General features: G+C 42.7%; 1 protein-coding gene across 2 annotated transcripts in view; it reads left to right on the plus strand.

The window, feature by feature from the left end:
- Positions 1–24,285, plus strand: part of FERRY3 (FERRY endosomal RAB5 effector complex subunit 3) — a 36,281-nt gene extending 11,996 nt beyond the window's left edge. Inside the window, exons 5-14 of one of the 2 annotated variants that reach the window (XM_069581467.1) lie at positions 2,280–2,379; positions 2,478–2,599; positions 8,644–8,750; positions 9,567–9,764; positions 10,581–10,709; positions 14,761–14,835; positions 19,057–19,259; positions 21,968–22,025; positions 22,731–22,798; positions 23,979–24,285. In XM_069581467.1, coding sequence (XP_069437568.1) covers positions 2,280–2,379; positions 2,478–2,599; positions 8,644–8,750; positions 9,567–9,764; positions 10,581–10,709; positions 14,761–14,835; positions 19,057–19,259; positions 21,968–22,025; positions 22,731–22,798; positions 23,979–24,071 — 1,153 coding nt within the window. In that variant the 3' untranslated portion in view covers positions 24,072–24,285. Of the gene's footprint in view, positions 1–2,279; positions 2,380–2,477; positions 2,600–6,695; positions 6,785–8,643; positions 8,751–9,566; positions 9,765–10,580; positions 10,710–14,760; positions 14,836–19,056; positions 19,260–21,967; positions 22,026–22,730; positions 22,799–23,978 lie in introns of those variants that run through there. The other variant, XM_069581468.1, reaches the window with a different exon arrangement.
- The last annotated feature ends 3,002 nt before the right edge of the window (positions 24,286–27,287 follow it).

Genomic DNA, 27,287 nt, shown 5'->3' on the forward strand with positions numbered 1-27,287 from the left:
TTTCTCCCGGCAATCTTGATTCCAGCTTGTGTTTCTTCCAGTCCAGCCTTTCTCATGATGTACTCTGCATAAAAGTTAAATAAGCAGGGTGACAATATACAGCCTTGACGTACTCCTTTTCCTGTTTGGAACCAGTCTGTTGTTCCATGTCTAGTTCTAACTGTTGCTTCCTGACCTGCATACAGATTTCTCAAGAGGCAGGTCAGGTGGTCTGGTATTCCCATCTCTCTCAGAATTTTCCAAATGGAATACATTTGGGGCTTCCCTGGTTGTCCAGTGGTTGAGACTTCACCTTCTAATGCAGGGGGTGGAGGTTCGATCCCTGGTTGGGGAACTAAGATCTCACATGCCTCATGGCCAAAAAACCGAAACATAAAACAGATCACTATTGTAACAAGTTCAATAACGGCTTTAAAAATGTTTGAAAACATTTATATTAAGAACCGTTTTATAGTTTTTCACGTGTCCAAACTGTCAGCTTAATAAGTAAAAATAAACCATGTTCTTTTTAAGGTAGGTAATATTTTTTGCAAAGTTGAACCGTATAATTAATAGTAAGTTGGAATTCATTAGTGGAAGTTCACCCAAAATTTTGGTGTTTAATTCATTTATCTAATTTGTGAGTAGAAGTGACGTATTTTCTCATCTCTCCTTTCATTTTAATCCCATTTTACATATTTAAAAGAATTTGTCTCAGTGCAGCATCAACAGTTCTAATTATCTTTTTTCCTAAATGTCTTCAAGATAACGTACAGGTTGTCAGAATCATCATGACAGACATCTTGAGTCACTACATAGTATTTCATATAATAAATTTTCCTTTCATCTTAATCGTAGAAATAAATGTTGTATCATTAACTGTACTTGCACTTCTAACACTTTTAGGGTGAAATAAATGTTCATGAAGTTGAATTGTTATTTATTAGTTCTCTTTTTCCTGATTGAAAATTTCCTTCTTTTAGCAAACCAGTTTCAAGATAGTTCTTTGAACCTTTAAAGTGGCAATGATACTTTTTATCCACTAGAGGGAACTTGTGTAATGTAAAATATTAATATTTGTATCAAAGTTTGTAATTATAAATGCTTAGCAGTTATTTCTGTTTTAAATAAAAATCTTACTTGCAAGCATTATCTTCAGCTGACCTCTAGTAATTATTAAAAAACTAGTGGGGTCGCCTGCATTATCATTAAGTGGGAATTAAGTAGTACTGAATATTTGATACTAGAAGGTATACATTGGGATGTATAGAAGTGTAACATGTGAATGAGTTTCATTTATGATAGACATGTACGTATCTTAATCAGTTCTTAGAAATCAGTGCAGTTTCTCTTCTAAGAGCAGTTTACGTAAACTGACTAAAATGGTAGTGAAGTCCTTTAGTTCATGTCTGTTTCACTGCTTCCAAGTTTGTTTGAAATGTGTTTTAGAACAAACTTGATTAATACATTTTTTATTAGAGATTTTTTAATCAACTTATTTATTAAAATATAACCAACATATAAAAAGGCAATAAACTGTAGGTATGCAGTTCAGTAAGCTTCCACAAAGTAAGCACACCAGTGTGCTCCTCTCCCAGATCAAGAAGTAGGTGATCTCCAGCCTGCAGAAGGCTCTCTCCCACCCATCCAGCAGTTCCCAGCCATTTCATACGTAAATAACCACTGTCTGAACTTGTAGCACCATTAGTTTTTCTTATGGGGAAATACCATTTTTAATTTCCACATATTGTTTGTTTGGATAAATTAAGACTACTTCAGAATGTATTTCACATTCCTCTAGAAAGGGAATGCTGTGACTTAATACCAGTTTGATTCTTAGAACCTAACTGGCAGCTTCTGATTATAATATAATGTGTGATTCGAAGGTTGAAGTCACTTTAACTCACATTCAGAGGAATAAAAAATGTGCTTTGAGCTGAATTGGGGAGTATCTTCTTTGTGAAAATCTGCAAGTGATAAAAGGCTCTGGACTTTTCAATACTAGTTACGGAAATTGAACTCTCTCCTGGATTCTGAATGTTCTCCTTTATGCACTAAATTTAGGTTCCGATTTAACTACACATTGACGTTATGTATATTATACGACGTTAGCGTCATTTCCGCCTCTCCATTGCCGAGGCTTCAGAGTGTTTTCCAGACAGTACTGTGGCCATCCCTGGGCACCTTCCTTTAAGAAGAAAATGTTCTTTTCACTTCGTAGCAGTTATTCCATGGATCTGAAGTGGTTCTGCACCTTTAAAATGTGATGACTGTATCCGATCTACTTATTTATGTTTCAGACAAGGTATTGAAATGGAAAAAGTGATGCAGGAGTTGGGAAAGTCACTGACAGACCAAGATGTGAACACCCTGGCTGCTCAGCATTTTGAATCCCAGCAGGTAAGTGAGGTATATATAATGACTTTCAGAGTGCATTTGTTTTGTTTATTTTTGTGAAGAAAAAAAAATTAACTCGTTGGTATACTGTCTCTTTTTAGGACTTAGAAAATAAGTGGTCCAATGAATTAAAACAATCGACTGCCATTCAAAAACAAGAGTATCAGGAATGGGTAATTAAACTTCATCAAGACCTAAAAAATCCCAACAACAGCTCCCTCAGGTATTAATCAGGTATCATTTTTATGAGATGAAAAGTTGTTATCAGTAATAGTTTGTATTTACTGTAAAATTGGACCTTTCTAAGTTTCCAGTGAAAATTCAAGATAACTATATGATTTTTTTTATAACACCTCTCATTTTGTAGACTTTATGTGGATTATGTGGGGCAGGATGTTTTACAAAGGTGATTCCCCACCTAGAACTTAGCTTTATAAATCTTGTGGGTATATATACCTAAATACCTTGACTGCTGTCTCCTGTGTTTTTTTTTTAATTGGTTTCCTTGCAATGCAGTACACAGTGGTTGAATGCCTCTTAAACGCCAAGCACTCTTTAAGCAGAAAAACAAGATAACTGCCTGTGGGGAGCTTATATTCTTTAGAGACTGACCTGTAAATAAAACAAAATGATATGTGCAGTTATAGAAGCATGTACAGGGTACAAGATGAAGAAAGAAGACTTTCTACGCTTCATAATTTGTGTGGTCCCTTACGGGCTAAATGCACTGTGTTTCTCATATTGCCTGTTATTCCTGGCTGTGTACTCACCTTTGAGAATTTCTTTCTTTTTTCAATCCTAAAGTGTATTCTATTGGAGATATTCTTAGTACAGTATAATCCTGTTTTCAGGGTTTTCTAGTGTGTACTGTAAACATTTAGGTATAGCATTTTATTTATATAATGTCCTTCTCCCCTACTTGTCTTGCCTTGAAAGTAAAAATCCATGTCTATTTTTTCTGCTCTTGTAATCCCCAGATCTCTGTCAAGTGTCTAACTCTTGAGCAGTTCAGTTCCATTCAGTTGCTCAGTCATATCCGACTCTTTGCAACCCCATGGACTGCAGCATACCAGGCCTCCCTGTCCATCACGGTTAATGTACTGCTGAAGCCTGGCTTGGAGAATTTTGAGCATTACTTTACTAGCATGTGAGATGAGTGCAATTGTGTGGTAGTTTGGGCATTTTTTGGCATTGCCTTTCTTAGGGACTGGAATGAAAACTGACCTTTTCCAGTCCTGTGGCCACTGCTGAGTTTTCCAAATTTGCTGGCATATTGAGTGTAACACTTTCACAGCATCATCTTTTAGGATTTGAAATAGCTCCACTGGAATTCCATCATCTCCACTAGCTTTGTTTGTAGTGATGCTTTCTAAGGCCCACTTGACTTCACATTCCAGGATGTGTGGCTCTGGGTGAGTGATCACACCATCATGATTATCTGGGTCATGAAGATCTTTTTTGTACAGTTCTTCAGTGTATTCTTGCCATCTGCTTCTGTTCCATACCATTTCTGTCCCTTATTGAGCCCATCTTTGCATGAAATATTCCCTTGGTTTTTCTTAAAGAGATCTCTAGTCTTTCCCATTCTGTTATTTTCCTCTATTTCTTTGCACTGATCACTGAGGAAGGCTTTCTTATCTCTCCTTGCTATTCTTTGGAACTCTGCATTCAAATGGGTATATCTTTCCTTTTCTCCTTTGCTTTTCACTTCTCTTCTTTTCGCAGCTATTTGTAAGGCCTCCTCAGACAGCCATTTTGCTTTTTTGCATTTCTTTTCCTTGGGACTGGTCTTGCTCCCTGTTGATACAAGCACGTAAATAAATACTTACGGGATGGATGTATAGACAGGCTTATGAGTCGATTATCATTAAACTGTTTACCTGATGCTATCTATTATTCCCTTTTATTATCATCTGTCATTTGTGTTGTTGTTTTCCCCAAGACAATACTGAAAAACATTTAAACAATTTTTTATAATTAGAAATGGGATAACCTCCTGGACACTAACATGTATATACTCTTCATTTCCAATGAAAAAGTGCTAAACTCAGTACAAAAGGAGCTGTCGGGGACAGGCTGGGGACATCCATGTGCCATAAGGTCCGGCGGTGTTTCTCAGACTGCTGCCAGGAACCATGCAAGATCCTTTACTTTCCAACTGAACTTTAAAAATAATAATAGCATGGAATGGAGTGGAACAGATCTGAGCAGAGTAGACTAGGGAAAAAGACATCAGTGCATTACACATGTGTGTATTGAAGAAAATGTAAAATATTAAATATGTACTCTATGCTATGGTCAAAAAGGCAGGAAATCACTGACCTAATGGAAGCTCAGAAAGCCCCTTGCTACAAAAAATATCTCTTGATGCAGGAGACCCCGGTTTGATTCCTGGGTCAGGAAGATCCGCTGGAGACAGGATAAGGGCTACCCACTCCAGTATTCTTGGGCTTCCCTTGTGGCTCAGCTGGTAAAGAATCTGCCTGCAGTGTGGGAGACCTGGGTTCAATCCCTGGCTTGGGAAGATCCCCTGGAGAAGGGAAAGGCTGCCCACTCCAGTATTCTGGCCTGGAGAATTCCATGGACTATATATATAGTCCATGGGGTCGCAAAAAGTCGAGCATGACTGAGTGACTTTCACTTCACTTGGTACTGTAGTTTCAGAAATTCATTCTATGTGATCAGTTCCATTGTATAAATATTGACCTCTAGCTGCTGCTGCTTTAAAAAATCAAATATTCCTAGGAAAGAGGATTTTTACTGTGACTTTGTTAGCTTGCTTTCCTTTTGATAGGCTTCCTGGGGGAGCAGAAACCTGCATTCAGCATAATTACATATGGGATTGTATGAAATTGACCAATCTTTAAAATTCATTCATTTTTGCCTTTTTGCTTAAAGTCAGGTGTATTGAAGGATGAATTACATAAAAGTCACTTGTTTTAGGTTTACCTTTTGATGAGTTTTGACAAACTTAGTCATGAAGCCATCACTGCAGCCAAGACATAGCATTTCCTTTTTATCCATTTATATTAACCCCACTTCTGCTTGCCGAGCTCGTGGTAACCTGATCTGATTTCTATCCCTGTAATTCTGATTTTCTTATATAAATGGAATCAAACTGTATGCAGCAACTTATGTCTTACTTTCTTCACTTAACATAACCCTTTTGAGACTCATTCAAGTTGTTGCCATTTTAAGTGGTTCTTCCGTTTTTGTTGCTCTGTTGTTCTTTTGTTTATCCAATGGTGGACATTTGAAGTATTTCCAGATTTTGGCAATTATAAATAAAGTGACTGTAAGCATTCACATACAGGTCTTTGTATAGTCATGAAAGTGAAAATAAAAGTCAGCCGCTCAGTTGTGTCCAACTCTTTGCAAACCCATGGACTGTAGTCCACCAGGCTCCTCTGTCTATGGGATTCTCCAGGCAAGAATGAATACTGGAGTGGGTTGCCGTGCCCTCCTTCAGGGGATCTTCCCGATCTGGAGATCGAACCCAGGTATCCCGCATTGCAGGCAGACTCTTTACCATCTGAGCCAATAGGGAAGCCAGAACATATGGGTAGACATATGTTTATAATATAACATATGTAGCGCATGTTTAGAATTCTCTTATGTAAATACCTAGGAGTGGAATTGCTGGGTAACACAGTAAGTAAAATCCATGGTGTGTTTAATCTTATAAGAAATTGCCCAACTGTTCTCCAAAGTGGTTGTGACATTTTTGCATCCCCCCCCCCCACCTGTGTATGCGGGTTCCAGATGCTCCACAACCTGTCAGCACTTGGTGGTGATATTTAGCCGTTCTGGTAGGTTTTGTAGTGGTGTCTCATTCTGTGTGTCTTTGCGTTTCCCTGGTGGCTCCTAACGCTGAACATCTTTTCATGTGCTGATCTTCTAGCTATAGCGCTCCTTTATTTTTTTTCTTATTACTGAGTTGTGAAAGTTCTCTATGTATTCTGGTACAAGTGTATAATCAGATATATGTTTTACAAATATGTTCTAGCACCTCGTGGCCTGTCTTTTCATTGTCTTATCCGTTTCTTTCAAAGAATAACTTTTCATTTTAATTAAGTACAGTTTATCAGTTTTTAAGAGATCTGTCTTATCTAAGATATTGTTGAAATTCAAGATCACAAAGATTTTCTGCTGTATTTTCTTCTAGAAATTTTATAGTTCAAACTTACACATATAACTCACGATCTAGTACTTCATATATATTATAATGAATATAAGTAAATATATCCACTGTAAAATGCAGACTGTTGTGTGTATTAGAAAAGAAGTAGCGTGTGGCTCAGATGCGTCCCGTTCTCCAGGCAAGAACACTGAAGTGGGTTGCCATTTCCTCCTCCAGGGGATCTTCCTGACCTAAGGATTGAACCCGGGTCTCTCATCTCCTGCATTGGTAGGTGGATTCTCTACCACTAAGCGCCACCTGCGTAAATAGTACCTATGCCCAGAAATGAGCAAGCTGTTAAGGTGAAGGCCATGGAAATCCAGTTGGCAGTCAGGCTGTTTGGTTTCTGTTCTCCATTCCAGTGCACCACAGGCCTCGTTGTCTACAGCAGTACGCTGCTGCCACTTGGTGTTGAGAGTGGGGCTTTGGTCTCTAGGTGGTCTTCCTCTGCCTGTTGAGGGTGGGAGGCAGGTTCCACGGCCTCATGGTCTCGGGCAAGCCCTGCAGATCTGGGCCGAGGGCACGGGGCATCCTTAGCACATCCACCTGTGCCGCCTGGTGGGCTGTCTCTCCTCCTGCCCCACCCCCAGGCCTTTCCTGGAAGCACCTGGTGGAGGCTGGTGGGAAAGAGTTTGCAAGAGCATGTAACATCCATTGCTGTCCTTAAACGTACATGCCACCCCATACTTGACCTTGAAGAACGTGTTAACATTTTAGCTGATTTCTTCTTACCTTCTTACATACATTCAAGCATTTCATTTCTACGATGCTCTGCCAAACCGTGTGTCCTGTCTCCCCTGGGACAGGCATGTCACACTTCAGAATTTAATTTCTTGGTCCCCTTGTTACCTCAGATCTCTGATGAGCTTCAGAACAGTTATGGCCATATAGATTATCCCAGCTTTTTCTGTTAGTAGAACAGGAACAACTTTCTTTGATGGCTTCCTGAATCCTAAGATGATATTTAATTTGTGTAAATCTGTATGAATTTGTTTGGGGGTTGAAATTGGCTATATTTCCTAATGAAGTCCACCAGTGACACAAATAAGACTGTTTGGATTTATCGAAAAAATCTAGTCAGGGGGATAGATGACTATTACAGACTTGCATCATCTTCAGCTCACCGTAATATGTGAATTGAACAGTTGTACAGTTCTGATGCCTCCATGGAAACATTTTCAGAAAGTACAAGGGCAGACTAGAGCTAAGAGAAGTCTTTTAGTGTGAGACTATTGGCAGTGAAAAAATAAGAAATGGTTTTTTAAAAAAAGGATATGAATATGTCAAAATGAACTTTCTTCTTTTTTAATTCTTTTTTTAATTTGACTTTTTTGTTTTTAATTTTCATTTCTCTCACTTCACTTCTTCTCTAGTTTCACTGATGCCACCTGATATAAGGATATATTAATGTTTTTTAATGTCATTTTAAACATTTTAAGGTAATGTTAGTCACTGTTTAATCATGCCCTACCGGAGAAGGCAATGGCACCCCACTCCAGTACTCTTGCCTGGAGAATCCCAGGGACGGGGGAGCCTGGTGGGCTGCCGTCTGTGGGGTCACAGAGTTGGACACGACTGAAGCGACTTAGCAGCAGCAGCAGCAGGCTACTAAGAAATATTACATAGTGACATAGGAATTGATATTGTAATCACTAAAAAAATATGCCTCACTGACTGAAAGAAATAACCAAAGAAATGGAAGAATAAGTGGGAATTTTATAAGTTGTAAGTGCTTGTGTTCCTGCCTCGTGGATAAAAGATAAATTTAGGAGTAAATTAAGTGCTACTTTCAGCAATTAATTTCATTACCTGGTGACTCAGATGATAAAGACTCTGCCTGCAATGCGAGCGACCCAGGTTTGATCCCTGGGTTGGGAAGATCCCCTAGAGTATGAAATGACAACCCACGTTAGTATTCTTGCCTGGAGAATCCCATGAACAGAGGAGGCTCGTGGGCTACAGTCCAAAGAGTCAGACAGGACTGAGTGATTTTCACTTTCATTTCACTATAAATCTTTCTTTCCTATAGGAAAATTTCTTGACAAGCATACCAAAAAAAAGCATATCAATAATTTTTTCAATTGCAGCGAGGAAATTAAAGTTCAGCCGAGTCAGTTCAGAGAATCCGCTGAAGCAAATGGAAGGGTTTATGAGGAACAGAGAAAGTTAGAAGAAAGTTTTACCATCCACTTAGGTAAGTGTGTTAATTTTTTACAGTCACCACATTGTAACCAGTAGAACTTTTTAAAAATGTTTTTAAGAGAAAAATCCTTAGCGTATAAGTAGAATATATCCAGGTTCTTTTTAAAATGAAAGGCTTCCTTGATGGCTCAGACAGTAAAGAATCCACTTGCAATGCAGAAGACCTGGGTTTGATCTCTGGGTTGGGAGGATCCCCTGGAGAAGGAAATGGCAACCCATTCCAGTGTTCTTGCTCGGGAAATCCCATGGACAGAGAAGCCTGGTAGGCTACAGTCCATGGAGTCGAAAAGAGTCAAGACACAACTGGGTGACTTCCACTTCACTTTTGAAATGAAAAATTAGGTTCTGCTCCAAGAAGGTCTGTGTTTATTGACTATAAGTTTTCTGTTTTAGCTCATCCATTATTTTTTTTCAAATGCAAAGGTGAAATATTAATAGTTATTAAAATAGAACACAGGCTTCCTCGGTGGCTCAGTGGTTAAAGACCCACCTGCCAATGCAGGAGATACAAGTTCGATCCCTAGGTCAGGAAGATCCCCTGGAGGAGGAAATGGCAACCCCCTCCAGTATTATTGCCTGGAGAATCACCATGACCGCAGAGGAGCCTGATGGGCTACAGTCCATAGGGTTGCAAAGCATTGGGCACGACTTAGTGAGTAAACAACAGCAAAATAGAAAATTGAAAAGCCCGTCTGAGAGTATTCGTAGCACAGATTTACTAGGATTCCTGCCACCGAGATTTGCCTCCCGCTCTGCTGGCTTTCTGCAGCAGTCTAAGTATCTTCCTGGGGCCGCTGCCCTCCCCCAGGGGCCCAGCTGAAGACCATGCACAACCTGAGGCTGCTGAGAGCAGACATGCTGGACTTCTGCAAGCACAAGAGGAGCCACCGGAGCGGCGGGAAGCTCCACCGACTGCAGACGGCGCTGTCGCTGTACTCCACGTCCCTCTGTGGCCTGGTGTTGCTGGTCGACAATCGAATCAATTCCTACAGTGGCATTAAGAGAGGTGAGCTAGCGTTGTGCGGAGTTGCGCCCTCAGAGTTCTCCGCTTAAGCCCATTGGAAAGAGAAAGCAGTTAGAGGAAAAGAACTGGAAAAGGCTTGAGTCCAAACAGCACACAGACCCAGACATGGTCATGTAGGATTTGTTTCATACTTTAGCACCCATGGGGCGCTTTAGGATATTTCATTTTTCTTAAAGTCCTATCATAGGTAATACTTGAAAGGATCCTTTTTCAAGGTATCACAAAAAGAATAATCAAGACATAAATACATTTTTCAGTTTAGAAGCAGATCCTGACTGAATTTCAGTTCATCCATTTGTCATGTTTTTTCTTTATATTTTTAAATAATCTATTTCTTAAAAATGCTAGGTTGAATTCTGCCTTCCCTCCTAGTACACTTCATTTTTTCTGATGATTTTTCCAAGAGTTTGACATAGAAAGTGCATTGAAATGTAGAACTACTTTTAAGATGCTTGAATATTTTATTTTCTATCATAAGTGTAAGAACCTGATTTTTTTTTAGCACTTTTGGGAACTAGATTATGATCAAAGTATCTACTATTTAAAGAAGATTTAGACTTCTATTAAAATATCCTTGCCTATTAATTATGTATTTTTTTTGAGCCATTGAGAGAGTGAGTTTCTGATCAGAACCAAATTGTTGTCCCTTAACTTACTAAGATAATTATAGAGAGGACAAGTATGAGATGCCGTCCTTAGGAATACTGTGTTGCATTTCTGCTGGATCTCTCTGTAAGTAAACACTAAAGATCTGATACTTCACCTTTGCAAGTTCATTAACTGTGTTGGGTCCCTTAGATTTCGCCACGGTTTGCCAAGAATGCACTGACTTTCATTTCCCCCGGATTGAAGAGCAGCTGGAGGTTGTCCAGCAGGTCGTACTTTATGCAAGAACCCAGCGCAGGAGCAAGTTGAAAGAATCTCATGGTCAGTGAAACTCAGATTTTAAAAACTTTCACTTGAGGATGTTCCGTCTCTAAGCACTCTCTTAGCATCCTGGCCACCTGAAATAGAGAAAGTTGCACTGGTGGGAAGATGGAAGAAAGAAATTAAGAACAAATTTCAAAGTCTTTAGAAGCTTGAATTCTGTTCTTAATTTTCTTTTCTGCCTGATTTTGTTCAAGATCCTTAGAAAAACTGTTTTTAAATTTTGTTTCTGTAGTTGTACTTGAAGTAGGCACTCAGTGGAAAGTTGGGATCCTTTGCTTCAAGTTCTGTATTTCTACAACGGATATAATTAGTACTGTAAAGGACATTGAAATCATAGGGTAAACAGCCCGAAATATACACTTCTTATATGTTCCATCTTTGATCCACTTAGGTAGCATGAAGTCAGTTACAAGGACTGGTTTTGGTTGTTCTTTTTAAAAATTACTGTGTTTAGAACTATATCCTGCTTTTCCTATATTTATCCACAATCTAAACATCCTTATAGGAAATTTACTGGAAGATGGTTTAAAAGCTATGGGAAAAGTTCATGGTGTCTTTCTTCAGTGATTTCTAATTATGTGTAAGAAGACCTTTGGGAAGACAGGGGCGACATAAAAGAAGATAGTCTAGCTCAAGTTACAGAGTAATTCTGCTATCTTAAGTTGAAAAATGAAGGTTTAAAAAGGAATCTCTGAAAGTAAGTTGGTGCCATAAGTTTAGTTAGGAGCTAAATATGTAAGGGTAATATTCATTCAAGAATATACATGAGATGTGTCTTTCTTATTTTTCTGATATTTCATAGTATATCACAAGCCTAAAATTACAATACATGCTCTTATATGTCTCGAGTACATACCCGGTGTTTTATTATTTCTCACAGAAACATGATATCTTGCCCAAGAAATAAAATACGGCATGTTTGTAACTAGTTGCCCAAACCTTTCAGCCTGCCTCTGGCGCTTTGCTTGTCTGTCTTGTTTGTCTTGGAGTTGCAGCGTTTCAGAGAAACGCTTCAGAGTTTTCTGGTGCTTCGGGTTCACAGGTTTTGTTTTTTATAGTAAACAGAGACACTGCTATACCTTTGCTTGGTGACTCTGTTCTCTCTCCCATGCACGTTGAAGAATTCCTCCTGTTCTCCTGATGGTAGAGGGCAGTTCTCTAGAATCGACTTGATTGGCATTCATAAAAGTGTCCATGTTTATTCAGTAGACTTAAAAAAAACATTTTTTTAAAATTGTAATTGTTGTTGAAATAGGTAAAGATAGTCTTGTACGTGCTAAGTCACTTCGGTCACGTCCGACTCTCTGCGACCCCATGGACTACAGCCTGCCAGGCTCCTCTGTGGGGTTCTCCAGGCAGGCATACTGGAGTGGGTTGCCATGCCGTCTGTCAGGGGATCTTCCCAGTCCAGAGATCGAAACTGTGTCTTCTGTGTCTCCTGCCTTGGTAGGGGTTCCTTACCACCAGTATCACCTCAAGATTCACAATTCAGACTGCACGAAAGAGCATACGGTGAGAGACCCTGTGACCCTGCCCACCAGCCGTCCGGTGTCTGCTCCTGGGGCAGCCAGCGCCGTGTCTCATGTACCTTCCAGACATGCGTTTATGAATGTGTGTGAGCACATGTCTGTGTGTATTTACAGATTTTCCTGCTTCATGCAAATGGCAGCTTTCTCTGCACGCTCTTTTGTCCTCTGCTTTTTTTCCACTGAATAGTTTATCTTGGGCATCCTTCCACATCTGCACAGACAGAGCATCCTTAGCGCCTGTTACTGCTGGATAGGGTCCACTGCAGGATATCCCCTTAATGACCACTTCCCTGTTAATGGGCATTTCATCTGTTCTAGAGTTTTGCTCTTCTAAGTAATAATGCGTGAATAACCTTACACATATATCATCTTGCATGAGTGAGCGTATCTGTGAAATAGAGTCCTAAAAAGACAATCCTGAACTAAAGAGCACAGGCAGTTGTATTTCTGGTAATGTTAGCAATTACTCTGCGCCGCGACCCCACCAGTTTGTATTTCCGCTATAGGTGACTGGCTTTGTTCTGGCAGTGCGTGTCACTCACAACAGACCCCAGCTGAGTCTAGGAAATCAGCCTGGAAGTGCACCCCAACAAGGACCTTCAGGCAAATTCCAGTCCGTCCTCTTATTCTTCTGCCGACTCCTGCCCCCGTATCATTCAAAGTGGCACGGATGTGATCAGAAACGTTCAGCTCTTATTCTCAGTAGTGACTAAAAGCATGAAGACGGAGATCACGACAGTGTAGGAGAAGGCGGAGGGTGCTGAGTTTATTTATGAGAGGTTAGAAAGTGTGTGGGGACGGAAAGTTTTTAAACCACATACGGTTCAGGCACCGTGTGTACATCATGGTAGTATTTTGTTCTTGTTCAGGCAGCTATTTTGTGGTTTAAGTGAGTCAGTGAAACAAGTAGGTTTATAAAAGACTCCTTTCTTAGAGAAGCCCGCGTGTTGTTACAGAAGAGTTTTGCCAAAATGCTTTCCCCGCCTCTTCCTTTTCTGAGGCGTGCCCACGTGCTTGTTATGCACGTTTACATCCTGATACGCAAGTCTGTCTATTCTAAGACACTCCGTTATTTTTCTCACTGTGTTTTTTATATCAGCATCTTTATGTTTTTGTGGTTCATGATAAGCCAAAAGCAGTTTCGTTTTTGTACATATTTTATACCCATTTTAAAAAATAACGATCTTCTTAGTGTTACAGGGTAACACGGAAAGCGGGCGGGCTATAAACTGTTCTCTTTTTTGTTTCTTAGGAAGGATTTTGTCAGTTTCAGATTGCACGTGAACAAAATGTAAAGAGTCCTCATTTACTGTTTTTTTTTGTTTTCTGTGCTGTGAGCAGCCATTTATTCAGAGCCTATCAATTTCCTGGGTCAGTATGAGAATCAGATTATTGCCTGAAATGTGGATTCTGGCAACACAGAGCCTTCTGTCTATGTCTCTCCCTCCCTCAGTCTGTTTATAAAATATATGCGTTTACAAGGTACAGTGTTATAAATCAATTACTCAAAGTAGTCAGTGGGTAAAACACTAGGCTACTTTTATTCGGAACTTTTTAAAAACTATAATACTCCCTTGGTAGTTTCAGTTTACTCATTTGAAGTTCTGACTGTTTTCAAGTGATTTTCTGACATTGAAGACCATTGCAATATAGTCTTATATTTAATTTGTATAGATACATAGTTTCTTAAAGATAGCTATGCCAATAATATTCATGCTGCATTTTTCAGTTCTCTTAGGATTCTTGTAAAATTCAGATGTATCTTCTATTAAAAATATTTGTACACATGTAAAATAATGTGTTCAGCCATAATAATGAATAGTCAAATGTGCTATATTTTATTTTACCAACATTAATCCTTCAAAGTAATGTCATCCCTTCTAAAAAGAAAGGAAAACTATTGAATATCTGGGAGGAAAAAGAAGACTCCATCTGAAATGGAATCTCAAGTATCTGTTTGGAAGAAATTGTATATAGTGTCAGATAAGAAGTGACAGATTTCAAGGATGGGCTGAATATCAAATGATTCCTGGTGCTGCTAACCATTAGCCTGTCATCCTGAACAAGTTATATCCTCAACAGTGACTCAGATTCTAAAAATAAAGATGGCCACCCCACAACTGCCTGATGAAGTTATTTTATGTGTAGGTAACTTAGTGCCCTGAACTGCCCAGATGAAAAACAGAGCCTTGGCAAGTCTTGTGGTCAAGACCACAGAATGTGGAATCTGAGTGTATAGGTTCCAGACCTGGCTCTACCACTTACCTGCGCCTCCTTCATTAAGTGAATTAACTCGTCTAAGCCTCTGTTCTCACATGTAAGATGAAAAGGGAAGAGTGTTGTGCTTAGAGGAGTTTTGTAAAAATTGAGAGCCCATCCGTGTACAGCATGTGGCAGACCACCTGATACCTGGAGATCCTTAGTAAGTCTCTGCTGTTGTTGTGGTTGTTGGGGGGACAGAAGTAGTGTGTTCTCATACGTTAACTCTGTTCTCTCATGTTGCATTATCTTATGAATAGATTCTGGAAGCCGAAATGGAGGAAGTGATGATAAGACTAAAACTGCAGATAGAAACTATTTAAATATTTTACCTGGTGAGTATTATTTCACTTGCAGTTTCCTTGTAATCACATGCATTGAAATCATAGATTTGAAACACAGGTTCTTTTGGTGTACATTATACAGGTTGTCAAGTGTATCACCTTAGAACTCTGTATCTCTGTAGATACCCTGTCACAGGGTCCAGCAACTAAATCCTTATTCTTATACCAGCCCTGAGTTTTCCCAGATGCGTACAAGAAAAATGCCTCAAGCCGTTGCGTAAGTTCTTCTTCTTACTTGCTATGTGACACATTGTTTCTTAGTTTCTTAAATGAGCCAATAAATCATTTTTCTTCTGACATATAAACGAAAGTAAATAGATACGTAAATAATTGAACACGCAGGTCATCTGAGTTAGAAACTTTTATTGCCGTCTCCCCATAAATTTTCCTGTCTTCCCTTTCTTTAAATCTCCTGTGTGACTCTTGGGAGTGTTGCTTACCAGCTGAGGGTCCAGGCGCTCGGTGCGCCTCCTGATGCCATGCCCTCTGATGACCTTCAGCAGTGTTTGTAAGACAGGGCGCAACAGGAAGGCCCGTCTGTGGACATTGTGTCAAGTCTCTTCAGCCGCATGTCGCAGGTGCAGAAACAGCCAAGGTTGTCTGGCCCCATTTCCTTCCCCAGATTTTCGACGCCAAGGCCACATTCCACGAAATCCTGGTGCTCACTCCTCTCCCGGCCAGCTAGCTTGTGGTTGTCAGCTTCCGAGTACACGCCCACCTCAAATAGCCCACCCCGGTGGATAATGCTAAGTGGTGGGAATTGCGTCACCACGAGGTGGTTCTCCACTTTGTGGAGCAGGAAACTGTCCTCCTCTCCATCTAAAAATACCTTCATTGAGACAGGATTTATCTTATCTCTCTTCGTAGGTGCATAATTTAAATCACCTAGATTCTGTGGCTTTCTTAAAATGTGTCACCCTTATCTGTTCCGGAGGTACCGATGTCTGATTTTTTTTAACTTAACTCTTTACTGCTGTGTGTGTTTTCCCTCTTGGTCCTTCTTGGAAAAAGCTTGAGGTGAGCATCTGGCTATTACTAGTAAATCAGGAGACTGTGCTATAAGTCAGCATCAGAGGAGGAGGAGTAAGGGTTAAGTGAGCTATGCTGGTAGCTTCTGAGTTTCCGTTTGGGAAAAGCTTGCCAGCCTAGCCAGGAAGGATACAGGAGATTAGAAGGGTCCACATCACAAAATGCTTCTCAATTTTGAAGTTACAGAGAAAGAGTTTGATTTATGTCTCTTTTAACCAGTGAGTTTGCTTCATCATTATCTAATTACTTGTAGCTTGTATCATCTTAAGAATTAAACATCAGCTTCTTTAATTCTTAAAACAGCTTTGTAAGGAAAGCAGTCAGGCGTTATTTTTCCCATCTAATTCATGAAGTACAGAGGATCTGTAAATTGAACTGATTTGCCCAATCGCTCAGCCAGTCAGTGCTAGATGCCAGATCTTCTTAACACCCAGTCTGGTCCCTTTTCCTGCCGTTTTCTGTTATTTCAATCACCACTGCCAGTGCTGAGACCCCCACGATCCTCACGGGTAAAACGAGGCCCAGGACAAGTCGTCTGAGGTCAGATGAAGCAGTGCCAGCTTGGGGCTTAGGAATACCTGACCTGCGCACTAAGTCAGTCATCAGCCCCTGTGCTGGCTGTGCAGGAGTCATCAGCCCCTGTGCTGGCTGTGCAGGTTCACATGGTGACTCCCATCGCCTAAGCCATCAGCCAGAGTTTGAAAGGTGGGACTTCGTGGGACCTGCCTGGTTTCTGATAAGCAGTCTGCGTCTCGTGTTGCCTGCCAGGGAAATGGCAGCCGTGCCACTTCTTGCCAAACAAGTTTTTTTTTTTTTTTAACGTTTCTTCTGTCTAGTTTGGCCTGTCCCTGGCCTTTCGTTAATTTCTTTTACTGCTTATCTAGTTCTTGTATCAAAAGTCAAAGGAAAAAGAAAGCCAGACTTTTGACTAGGGCCTATCAGTGACACAGCTTATGTATACTTGTAACTGGAAATTGTTAAACACTGTGCCAACAAGTGTTAAGTACTTTAAACATAATCTGTGTTTATAAGTAAATATAAAGTAAAATCCTAAGATAAAGACCTTGAGGCCAGGATGAGCGGAATTTGTGGGGATGTGGGTTAGTGATGGAAGACTAGGTTTTACAACAGCAGGATTTTCCTCGAAGAACATCTCAGAATTTCCAGTGAGGCAGGTGTGTTTATAAAAGCATATTTTTATATATTTTCTGTTTATTTACATTGACAGAAACTGCAGAATATAAAAGCCAATGGCTGGCATGGCTACCTAGGAAATGGAGTGATTGTAGAAGGCCTGGATGTTAAGGCTTGATAAAACAAGCTTTCGGTTGAAGACATTTGATTACCATTCAGCAAACCAGAGTTTACCAAGTACCTTCTGTGTACCAGGTCCTGTAGCTTCATGAGCTACAGACAGCACGGTAAACGAGAGAGACAGAAGTCCTCATAGTCACGGCATGTAAACAGAGGTACTCTCTTTAAAATAACCTCATAAACAGATAACAAAAGAATTTCAGTGCTCAAGTGAAAATAAAACAGAACAATGTGAAAGAGAGTAAGTGAGGGGTGAGGAAGTCCTGCATCAATCAGATGGGTCAGTCAAGGAAGACTTCTGGGAGGAGGTGGCTTTCGCTCTGAGACGTGATTGGTGAAAAGCAGTCAACTGGACAGGAGCCTTCGGGGAAGGGCCCTCAGGAAGCAGACCTGGATCAGGAACAAGCCCTGTGTGTGTGAAGACCTTTAGGAAGGCCGTGTGGCTGGGGCAGGAGGAAAGGGTGAGACAAGAGGATATAGTTGGGGTTTTTTCCAAGTGTCATGTGAGCCTTTTGGACCATGTTAAGTGGGAGAGTGGTATAAGCTGATCTATACTTAAACTCATTTTAACTGTACATGTGGATATGATCTGTTGGTGGGGAGGAATGGGAACAGAGTGGTTAATTCTGAGGCTGTTACTGAAACCTAGGTGATAAGATGGTGCTGTGAACTAGGGTGATAGCAATGATAATGGAGTGCTCAGGCTTGAGATGGTTGAGATGTTTGTTATAGATCACTTCATGGCACATAGAAGGAGGAAAAATGGAAGCAGTGGCAGAGTTTATTTTCTTGGCCTCCCGAATCACTGTGGGCAGTGACTGCAGCCATGAAATAAGACACTTACTCCTTGGAAGGAAAGCTATGACAAACCTAGGCAGCATATTAAAAAGCAGAGACATCACCCTGCCAACAAAGGCCCATATAGATAAAGCTATGATTTTTCCAGTAGCCATGTACAGATGTGAGAGTTGGACCATGAAGAAGGCTGAGCACCAAAGAATTGATGCTTTCGAATTGTGGTGCTGGACTGTTGAGAGTCCCTTGGACAGCGAGGTGATCAAACCAGTCAATCTTAATGGAAATGAACCCTGAATTTTCATTGGAAGGCCTGATGCTGAAGCTCCAATACTTTGGACACCTGATGTGAAGAGCCAACTCACTGGAAAAAGACCCTGATGCTGGGAAAGATTGAAGGCAAAAGGAGAAGGGGGTGGCAGAGAAAGAGATAGCATCACGGACTCAATGGACGTGAATTTGAGCAAACTCCAGGGGATAGTGGAAGGCAGGGAAGCCTGTTGTGCTACAATCCATGGGGTCTCAAAGAGTTGGACAGACCTTAGCAACTGAACAACAACAACACTGAAAATAGTTGGTGGCGAACTGGATTGGGAAGGATGTCCTGAGAAAAGGAAAGTAATGAAGGCCAACTCGTGTGTTTCTGTCTTTGCAGCTAACGGAAGGAAACTGGGCCCCTAAACTGAGATGGAAAAGAGCAGATGCAGGGTGTAGGGAAGACAGATCTTCAAGTAGCCTGTCTTGACATGTTAATTTTGAGTGAATTAGGGCACTTTGAGCATTTACATCAAAATTGTGATGATGGGCACTCATTTGATTTACTTACTGCTTGGTGGTCTCTTCATACCAATTCATGAACCTAAGATGAATTCGGCCATCACCTCTCTTTTCCATCACCTTCTTTCCAAGGATTAACTGGTGCTAATTCTCTTTGCTTCCTGAGTTCCACACAGGTCCCTGATAAACTCCTCCGCTGGTTGAGCACATTGGCTGCCCGTCGCAGTCGTCTCTGAAGCCCGCTAGTGAACACGCTTTGTGTTTCTGAAAGTCACGATTGTTATCTGCTGTTCACAGGAGAATTTTACATCACACGGCACTCTAACCTCTCAGAAATACATGTCGCATTCCACCTTTGTGTGGATGACAACGTGAAATCAGGAAACATCACTGCTCGGGACCCCGCCATCATGGGGCTCCGAAACATCCTCAAGGTTTGCTGTACCCACGACATCACGACCGTCAGTATTCCCCTTCTGCTGGTGCACGATATGTCAGAGGTAAGCAGGTGGGAAAAGTGCTGGCGTTTTCTGAGAATGTGGCAACACTGTAGAATAAGCATCATCCACTTTACATTTGTGGAGAAGGCAGTGGCACCCCACTCCAGTACTCTTGCCTGGAAAACCCCATGGATGGAGGAGCCTGGTGGGCTGCAGTCCATCGGATCGCTAAGAGTCAGACACGACTGAGCGACTTCACTTTCACTTTTCACTTTCATGCATTGGAGAAGGAAATGGCAACCCACTCCAGTGTTCTTGCCTGGAGAATCCCAGGGACGGGGGAGCCTGGTGGGCTTCCATCTCTGGGGTTGCACAGTCGGACACGACTAGAGCGAATTAGCAGCAGCGGCGGCAGGTTTACCTCCACATTTGTATTGGCCTAGACTACCGCTAAAATTACTTAGCATTCTCCGAGTAGGCATTGACAGGCAATAGAAAGAGATGCTTGCTCGTTGGCAGGAAGAAGCCAGCCTCCTTTTACCAGGTTCTCAAGGACACTGTTGCTATAATGCACATACTGGCGGCTTCTACAACTAAAATGTGGCACAATTGTTCGCTCCTTTTGCTATGGACTGTATTTTACGGTTTTAAATTTTAAAAAAAATTCTGTTTCCATGACTGCTTTCTCTCGTGCTTTCTTCCCTCCCCTCCATGAAAGCTAGTTAGAGGGTATAAGTTGTGGACATAATACAGAGGTTAAATCCAACCTTAGTTAGAGAGTCTGGAGGAGCAAAACAGCCTCCAAGCAGACAGGTTCCAGCTGGTCCTTCCGAGAGAGCCCATGGCCAACGGGGTGAAGGACCCATAGCAGCAGCACGGTGCTGCTGGTTTTGAGTGGCATTGTTTAAAAAGCAAAATGGCTAGCCTGCAAGGACAGATTGTGAAAGGAAGGGCGTTCGCTCCTTGATTATTAAAAGTTATTTACCAGAGTAGCAGATGTGTGTAAACCCTCTTACCGTAAAGAAACAGTGCAGATTTTATGTTGTACTTTTCAGAGTGACTGAGTCCCCACTTAGACTCATCGTATTCAGGAGGCCTCACTTTAAATGCAGTTCTCTGTATAAACACACACACAGCTCGAGTCCATGTAAGACAAGGTGGTGGTTTAGATGATTTCCCACTGACCATCCATTTGTGTTTTTACCAGACACGCACCGTTTTGATTAAGAGAACTCCGAGTCCATTTAATGAGAGGTGCGCCCGTGTTCTCAGTCTCAGCCTCAGTGGTACCTGATACGGCAGTAGGGAGTGACTGACCAACGTGTGTTGTTTTCTTTCCTTCCGCTGTCGCTTTATAAGGTTTCAGGCCCACCAGGAACTTTTAGCCATCCTTCTCATCACAAACCAGCCCATCCATAGCAGAGTCTTTGGGGAGGAACAAAGAAAGTTTGTGACGCGGTCCAGCCCCACGGAAGTATCCAGACATGCCTGCAGCTGGACTCCTGGTTAACCAGTTTATAAAAATGGTTCTATGTAGGTGGGAAACGACCTCAAAGGCAGCATTTCCAAAAGTCACCAAGTTCGGCCTCACTCCCAGACATCTGACACTAGCAGTGTGCCCTCTCCCACGGTGTCACGAAGGTTTCATGACTTAAATCGGGACGGCCAGCTGCAGAACATTAAGTCTGCATCCAGAGTCCCGTTTTAATTCACAGTGGTATATCAAGCCACACTCCTCCCATCGGTCGTATTTAAACATCCATTCAGGTCACAGAGTCTACCCTGCAAACTCAGACGACACTGCCCAGGATATAGAGGCGGTGTTTGTCTTAGCTTTCACGAAAGGGTCCCACAGCATTTCGTCTCTTGTTTTCGTCCTGTGACAGACACACTTGCCACACTCATGCCCACGCTGCAGCGCATGTGAGGTGACACCACTGTCGGAAATGGTCCTGTCCTGGGGTTGATAAAATGAACTGCAATTTAAAAAAAAAAAAGGAAAAAAAATCCATCGGCCAGAAGGAAGACATCCTGCTCTTAGCAGTTCTATCCCTGTAGACCTTTGTGATCTGAAGACAGTGTCATCCTGGAATCAGTCTAACCTGACAGACGGGGAGAGAACCTGCAGGTCACGAACCCCGAGTTCCTGACTCTTCCTCTTGTCTGTGCTGTGAACTTGTTGACTCGTGTGGGACTCACCAGGTTTTAGTTGTAATGGTTCTGGTAGACGTAGATGATGTTCTTTGTTTTTAACTTTTCGTTGTTATTTACTCACTCAGCCACGTCCGATTCTTTTGCAACCCCCTGTACTGTGGCCCACTAGGCTCCTCCGTCCATGGGGTTTTCCAGGCAAGAATACTGGAATGGGTTGCCATTTCTTTCTCCAGGGGATCTTCCTAACCCAGGGATCGAAAACCCACGTCTTCTGCATTGGCAGGCAGATCCTTTACCACTGAGCCATCCGTGAAGCCCTTCTAACCTTTCTTAGTGTATAATACACCTCGGGAAGAGCACACAGAAACATAGATCGCACGTTCCCCGACTGACCACCGACATCAGCAGGGCCCAGGTGATGAAGCAGAATGTCACCAGCCAGCACCCCAGCAGCCGCCCCAGGCTCTCGTCCAGCCTCGTAACCCACATTCTCTCCACTGCTCCCTCCACAAGCATAGCCGCCGTTTCCACTTTGAAAAGCACAAGTTAGTTAGGTATTTTTTTCCTGCAAAGTCCTATCAAAATCATATGATTTATTTTGTTTCTGTTTTTAGGAAATGACTATACCATGGTGCTTAAGGAGAGCGGAACTTGTGTTTAAGTGTGTCAAAGGTAAGATACCACCTGCTATTTAACACCAAGGACCTGTATTTCTTCCTCGAAAATCTTGACAGTCGAGCAAGCCAGGTGAAAGAACTGTACTGTGCCCCAGTCATCTGGTGCCCCAGTTAAATGATTTAATGAGCAAATCCTTCATAATGGACTTTTTAACCTTTTCCAATCACAAAATAAAATCTCTAGCCGTCTTTTTTGTTTGTTTCGGGTCACGCTATGCAGTTTGTAAGATCTCAGTTCCCCGACCAAAGCTTGAACCTGGGCTGCAGCAGTGAAAAGCACCCAGTCCTAACCATTAGGCCCCCAGGGACGTCTCCAACCCTCTTGAAATGCAACAATATTTGAACATTGATAGAACTTACTCTCAGCTACCTTTCATTTTCCCGAAAAGAAAATAGAACCACATGTTTAAGGAATCTTTAATGACCTGCTTTGGCTTTGTTGTGTGGAGACAAAATAGAACTCGAGAAATGATCATTCCAGGTGTTTTGACAGCACTGTGTGAAGCCGTGCTGGTGTGGAGAATTAAGGATTACAGAAGGGTATCTGGCCCTCAGGCTTAGTCTCTCCCGCAGGGAAGTGGGTGCCTAAAACGTGAAGACAGGTAGCCTGACTGTAAACATCCAGTTTACTTTCAGTAAAGGACAGGTAGGCTTGAAGACCAGAACTCATCATTCAGCCACGTTTGTTGCTCTGTTCCAGGTTTCATGATGGAAATGGCCTCGTGGGACGGAGGGATTTCTAGGACAGTGCAGTTTCTGGTGCCACAGGTGTGTTACCTGGGTAGATCTCAGCCCCATCCAGCTCTGCTATAGTATTCCTTACAGACATGGCCAGGCACACTGCCCTGCACACAGCATGGTCGTCGTTTAATCTCTCAGTCACATCCGACTATTCACGACCCCATGGACTGCAGCCCGCCAGGATCCTCTGTCCATGGGATTCTCCAGGCAAGAATACTGGAGTGGCTACCCACCGAGAAAGTTTTAACTCACTAATATTCACAGATAGAACAGTAGGGAAACAGTGGGGAGGGAAGCCCCACCCTCAACTCATTCAGTTCAGTTCAGTTCAGTTCAGTTCAGTTGCTCAGTTGTGTCTGACTCTTTGCAACCCCATGAATCGCAGCACACCAGGCCTCCCTGTCCATCACCAACTCCCGGAGTTCACTCAGACTCGCGTCCATAGAGTCGGTGATGCCATCCAGCCATCTCATCCTCGGTCGTCCCCTTCTCCTCCTGCCCCCAATCCCTCCCAGCGTCAGAGTCTTTTCCAATGAGTCAACTCCTCGCATGAGGTGGCCAAAGTACTGGAGTTTCAGCTTTAGCATCATTCCTTCCAAAGAAATCCCAGGGTTGATCTCCTTCAGAATGGACTGGTTGGATCTCCTTGCAGTCCAAAGGGACTCTCAAGAGTCTTCTCCAACAAATGCTCACGGCTTTCTGTGTTTTAGAGGGAGAAGTATTTGGAGCCATCAAGGCACTCTGTTTACTGTTGAAAATGTTAGCATCTACCACTCGAGGGTTCTTTGATTTAACCCAAAGCTGAACTTGACTCTTCTTTCCATTTTTTCCCCCACATTTATGTTATATAGAGTCTAAAGAGTTCATAAAGGAGGACATGAGCAGGAAACGATTCTGTCTTCTGTGTAGAATTCAGCGCAACGAGTGGTACTTTTATCTCTGATTGCGCTAGTATTATTGAGGGCTTTTTCTGGTAGTGAGGCTTCCTGCTTGGCGGACACTGTGTGGGTTCTCAGAGAAACGCGCCTGCCCAGAGCCATGCAGTCGAATCAGTTCCCAAAGATGAGGTTCTCACATTCCACCTCGTGTCCAAAACTACTTGCATTACTTCCATATTTTAAAACACTTAAAACATTTTTTAAAAATCACTGATAGTTTAACAAATGCAAACTCTTCTTTTTTTTTTTTTTTTGGTTACCTCTTACAGAGTATTTCTGAAGAGATGTTTTACCAACTTAGTAACATGCTTCCCCAGATCTTCCGGGTGTCATCGACACTGACCTTGACTTCCAAGCACTGAGCCCCCAGAGATCAACACGCTGAAGAAGATGCTGGGATCCTGTCAAGACGCCCAGAAAGAGAACTTGCCACCCAAGGCACAAATCCCATCATGATAAGCGTCTGCTAAACATTCCAAAAACCCATATGTTGTACAGACTGGTGATCAGCCCCTTACTTATACATTCATTCTTAAGCTCTGTTTATGGAAAAAAAACTTTTTTTTTTCCCTACTATCCTATCTGTGAATATTAGTGAGTTAAAACGTTCTCTGTTTCACACATGGGCATTTGATGTAGGAGATTATTCACTACAATTTCATGGAAATACTTGACTTTTCCAAAAGTTTGAATCATATCCTGGTACAAGGCTTATTAGTGAGTCACTGAGTCATGTCTCACTCTTTGTGATCCCAACAGAGCCTGACAGGCTAGAACGCTCCAGGCAAGAATACTGGAGTTGGTTACCATGCCCTTCTCCAGGGAATCTTCCCCACCCAGGGACTGAACGTGCATCTCTTACGCCTCCTGCATCGGCAGGCGGGTTCTTTACCACCAGGGCCATCTGGGAAGCTGCAAGAAACAAAAAGCACTCTTACTGGTACGCCTATGCATAATCACAGAAACGCATTTGGCAGAGACAGTGCTTTCTCATAACACAGAATGTGTGTTGATCTTCTACTCAAGGCAGCAACTGTCCAATAACAGCCCCGAGGAGAATACCACTCCGGGCTGGGTCCACAGCTCATTAACACTTTACAAACCCTTTTCCAAAGAGCCTGGCGGTCCCACCGAGAAGAAGGTAGGTGTTTGGCCCTTGGAGCAAGAGATTGTCTTCCAAGCACGAATGCTACCGTCGCAGCTGATTCTAACACAGAGCAAGGTAGGGAGAAAACGGGCTGTGCTGGTGCGGGGTCAGAGACTGCTGGGCTTCGTACTGTGACAGGTCAGATTGGAGGTGGGTGCAGTGCGATCAATAAAAGGCGTTAACATTCGGCTTCTCTGGGGGTCCAGTGGTTAAGACTTCACCTTCCAGTGCAAAGCGTACGGGTTCACTCCCTGGTCAGAAGCAAAGATCCCCTGTGCCTTGTGGCCAAAAAAACCAAAATGTAAAACAGAAGCAATATTGTAGCAGATTCAATACAGACTGTAAAAATGGTCTGCCTCAAAAAAAAAAAACCAGTTAAAATTTGTGCCTATTTAATAAATTGTTTGGGATTAGCAGATGCCAGCTTCTGTGGTGGGCTGCAGTCCATACAGTCCACGAGGTTGCAAAGAGTCAGGCAGGACTTGGCGACTGGACAACCACCAAGATCGGAAAGATCAAGCAGTGATGCTACACACCATCTTTTTTTTAACTTTATAGTTTGTATTGGGGTATAGCGGTTTAGCAATGTTGTGGTAGTTTCAGGTGGATAGCAGAGTGACTCAGCCATACATACACATGTATCCATTCTCCCCCAAACTCCCCTCCCATCCAGGCTGCCGCATAACATTGAGCAGAGTTCCATTCTTACAAAGACACACCACACACTAAGCTGGTCACAAGTGTGTAGTTAAAAGTACCAAATGGTAGGGATTTTAGTGCAGCAGTAGATGAGGAAGTCTGTGGTGTTGCGTTTGGACGGAGACGGACGAGATTAAGACTACCCCGCGTGTTCTTGGAGGCTTCTTGGATGGAAGTGGTTTCAGACACTCCATGAATGACAAGGAGGAGGCAGCTTAGCAGGCTGAGGAAAAGCCTGCCACCGAATGAGGTCCAGATGGGAGCAGGGGTGGAGCGAAGGGAGACGGTGCAACACCACCAGGAAGCTGGGAAAAGCAAACTGACAGGGCCGTCGGGGTACTGCAGACCCTGGGGCCTCAGTGCAGACTGTGGGACAGTTGCAAAGACCATCTCGGTGAGCTTCAGCTTCTCAATTTGTACAGTTAAGGATCCTGAGGACAGATAATGAGGCCCTCAAGGCTTTAAAAGCACGCCCTGGAGATGAGGCAGACACTGAGCCTGAGGTCTCTGCCCCTTACGTACTCAAAACCCAGCAAGGCTGTAAGCTCGCTGCAGTGGGGAAGGGTGGCCCCAGCTGTTCCGCGGCATGGCAGTGTGACTGGAATGGGGGAGAGGCATGAAGAGGAATTTGAAGGGAAACGCAGCTTAGGTTGCTGGGCGCTGGCTGAGCTGATCTGGCAAAGCACTCGCTGTCTGTGTCACTGCAGTTGGATCCTGGCTGCGTCTCACAAGGAGGGAAAAAACGTTCCACAAAGGAAAGATGAATTCATGGAAAGAGGCCTGTTTCAGAGGCCCTCGGAAGATTCAGCCGAGCTGCGCTGAAAGAATGAGCAGAACCGAGAGGGTGGCTCCTCAGGCCTGTTGTTCAGTTTTTAGGTAAAGAATATCTCTTCTGTTGCTGCTGTTCTTCATTTGCTCAGTCATGTCCAACTCTTTGCGCCCCTCTGGACTGCAGCCAGGCTTCCCTGTCCTTCATTATCACCCGGAGTTTGTTCAAACTCACATGCCTTGAGTCCATGATGCCATCCAACCATCTCATCCTCTGTCGTCCCTTTCTCCCGCTCTCAATCTTCCCCAGCTTCAGAGTCTTTTCCACTGAGTCAGCTCTTCGCCTCAGGTGGCCAAAGTATTGGAGCTTCAACTTCAGCATCAGTCCTTCCAATGAATATTCAGGGTTGATTTCCTTAAGGATTGAGTTTTCCCATTTAGGTAAAATTGGGTATCAGCAAGCGGTAACACAGCATCATGGCATACCATGCTCACTGTCATTCCTGGCAAGTTCACAAAATCAGAAACATCCTTGCCATTTTCTGTTCACCTGTGAAGTCTTGTCCTGGTGAAATGTATCTTGGGAAAGATTTTTTCAGTAGCTTAGTGACATCATTCCGTTCAGTTCAGACGCTCAGTCGTGTCTGACTCTGCGACCCCGTGAATCGCAGCACGCCAGGCCTCCCTGTCCATCACCAACTCCTGGAGTTCACTCAGACTCATGTCCATCAAGTCAGTGATGCCATCCAGCCATCTCATCCTCTGTCATCCCCTTCTCCCTCCCCCAATCCCTCCCAGCATCAGAGCCTTTTCCAATGAGTCAACCCTTAGCATGAGGTAGCCAAAGTACTGGAGTTTCAGCTTTAGCATCATTTCTTCCATAGAAGTCCCAGGGCTGATCTTCAGAATGGACTGGTTGGCTCTCCTTGCAGTCCAAGGAACTCTCAAGAGTCTTCTCCAACAC

This window comes from Ovis canadensis, chromosome 3, assembly GCF_042477335.2.
Source record: "Ovis canadensis isolate MfBH-ARS-UI-01 breed Bighorn chromosome 3, ARS-UI_OviCan_v2, whole genome shotgun sequence".
NCBI lineage: Eukaryota > Metazoa > Chordata > Mammalia > Artiodactyla > Bovidae > Ovis > Ovis canadensis.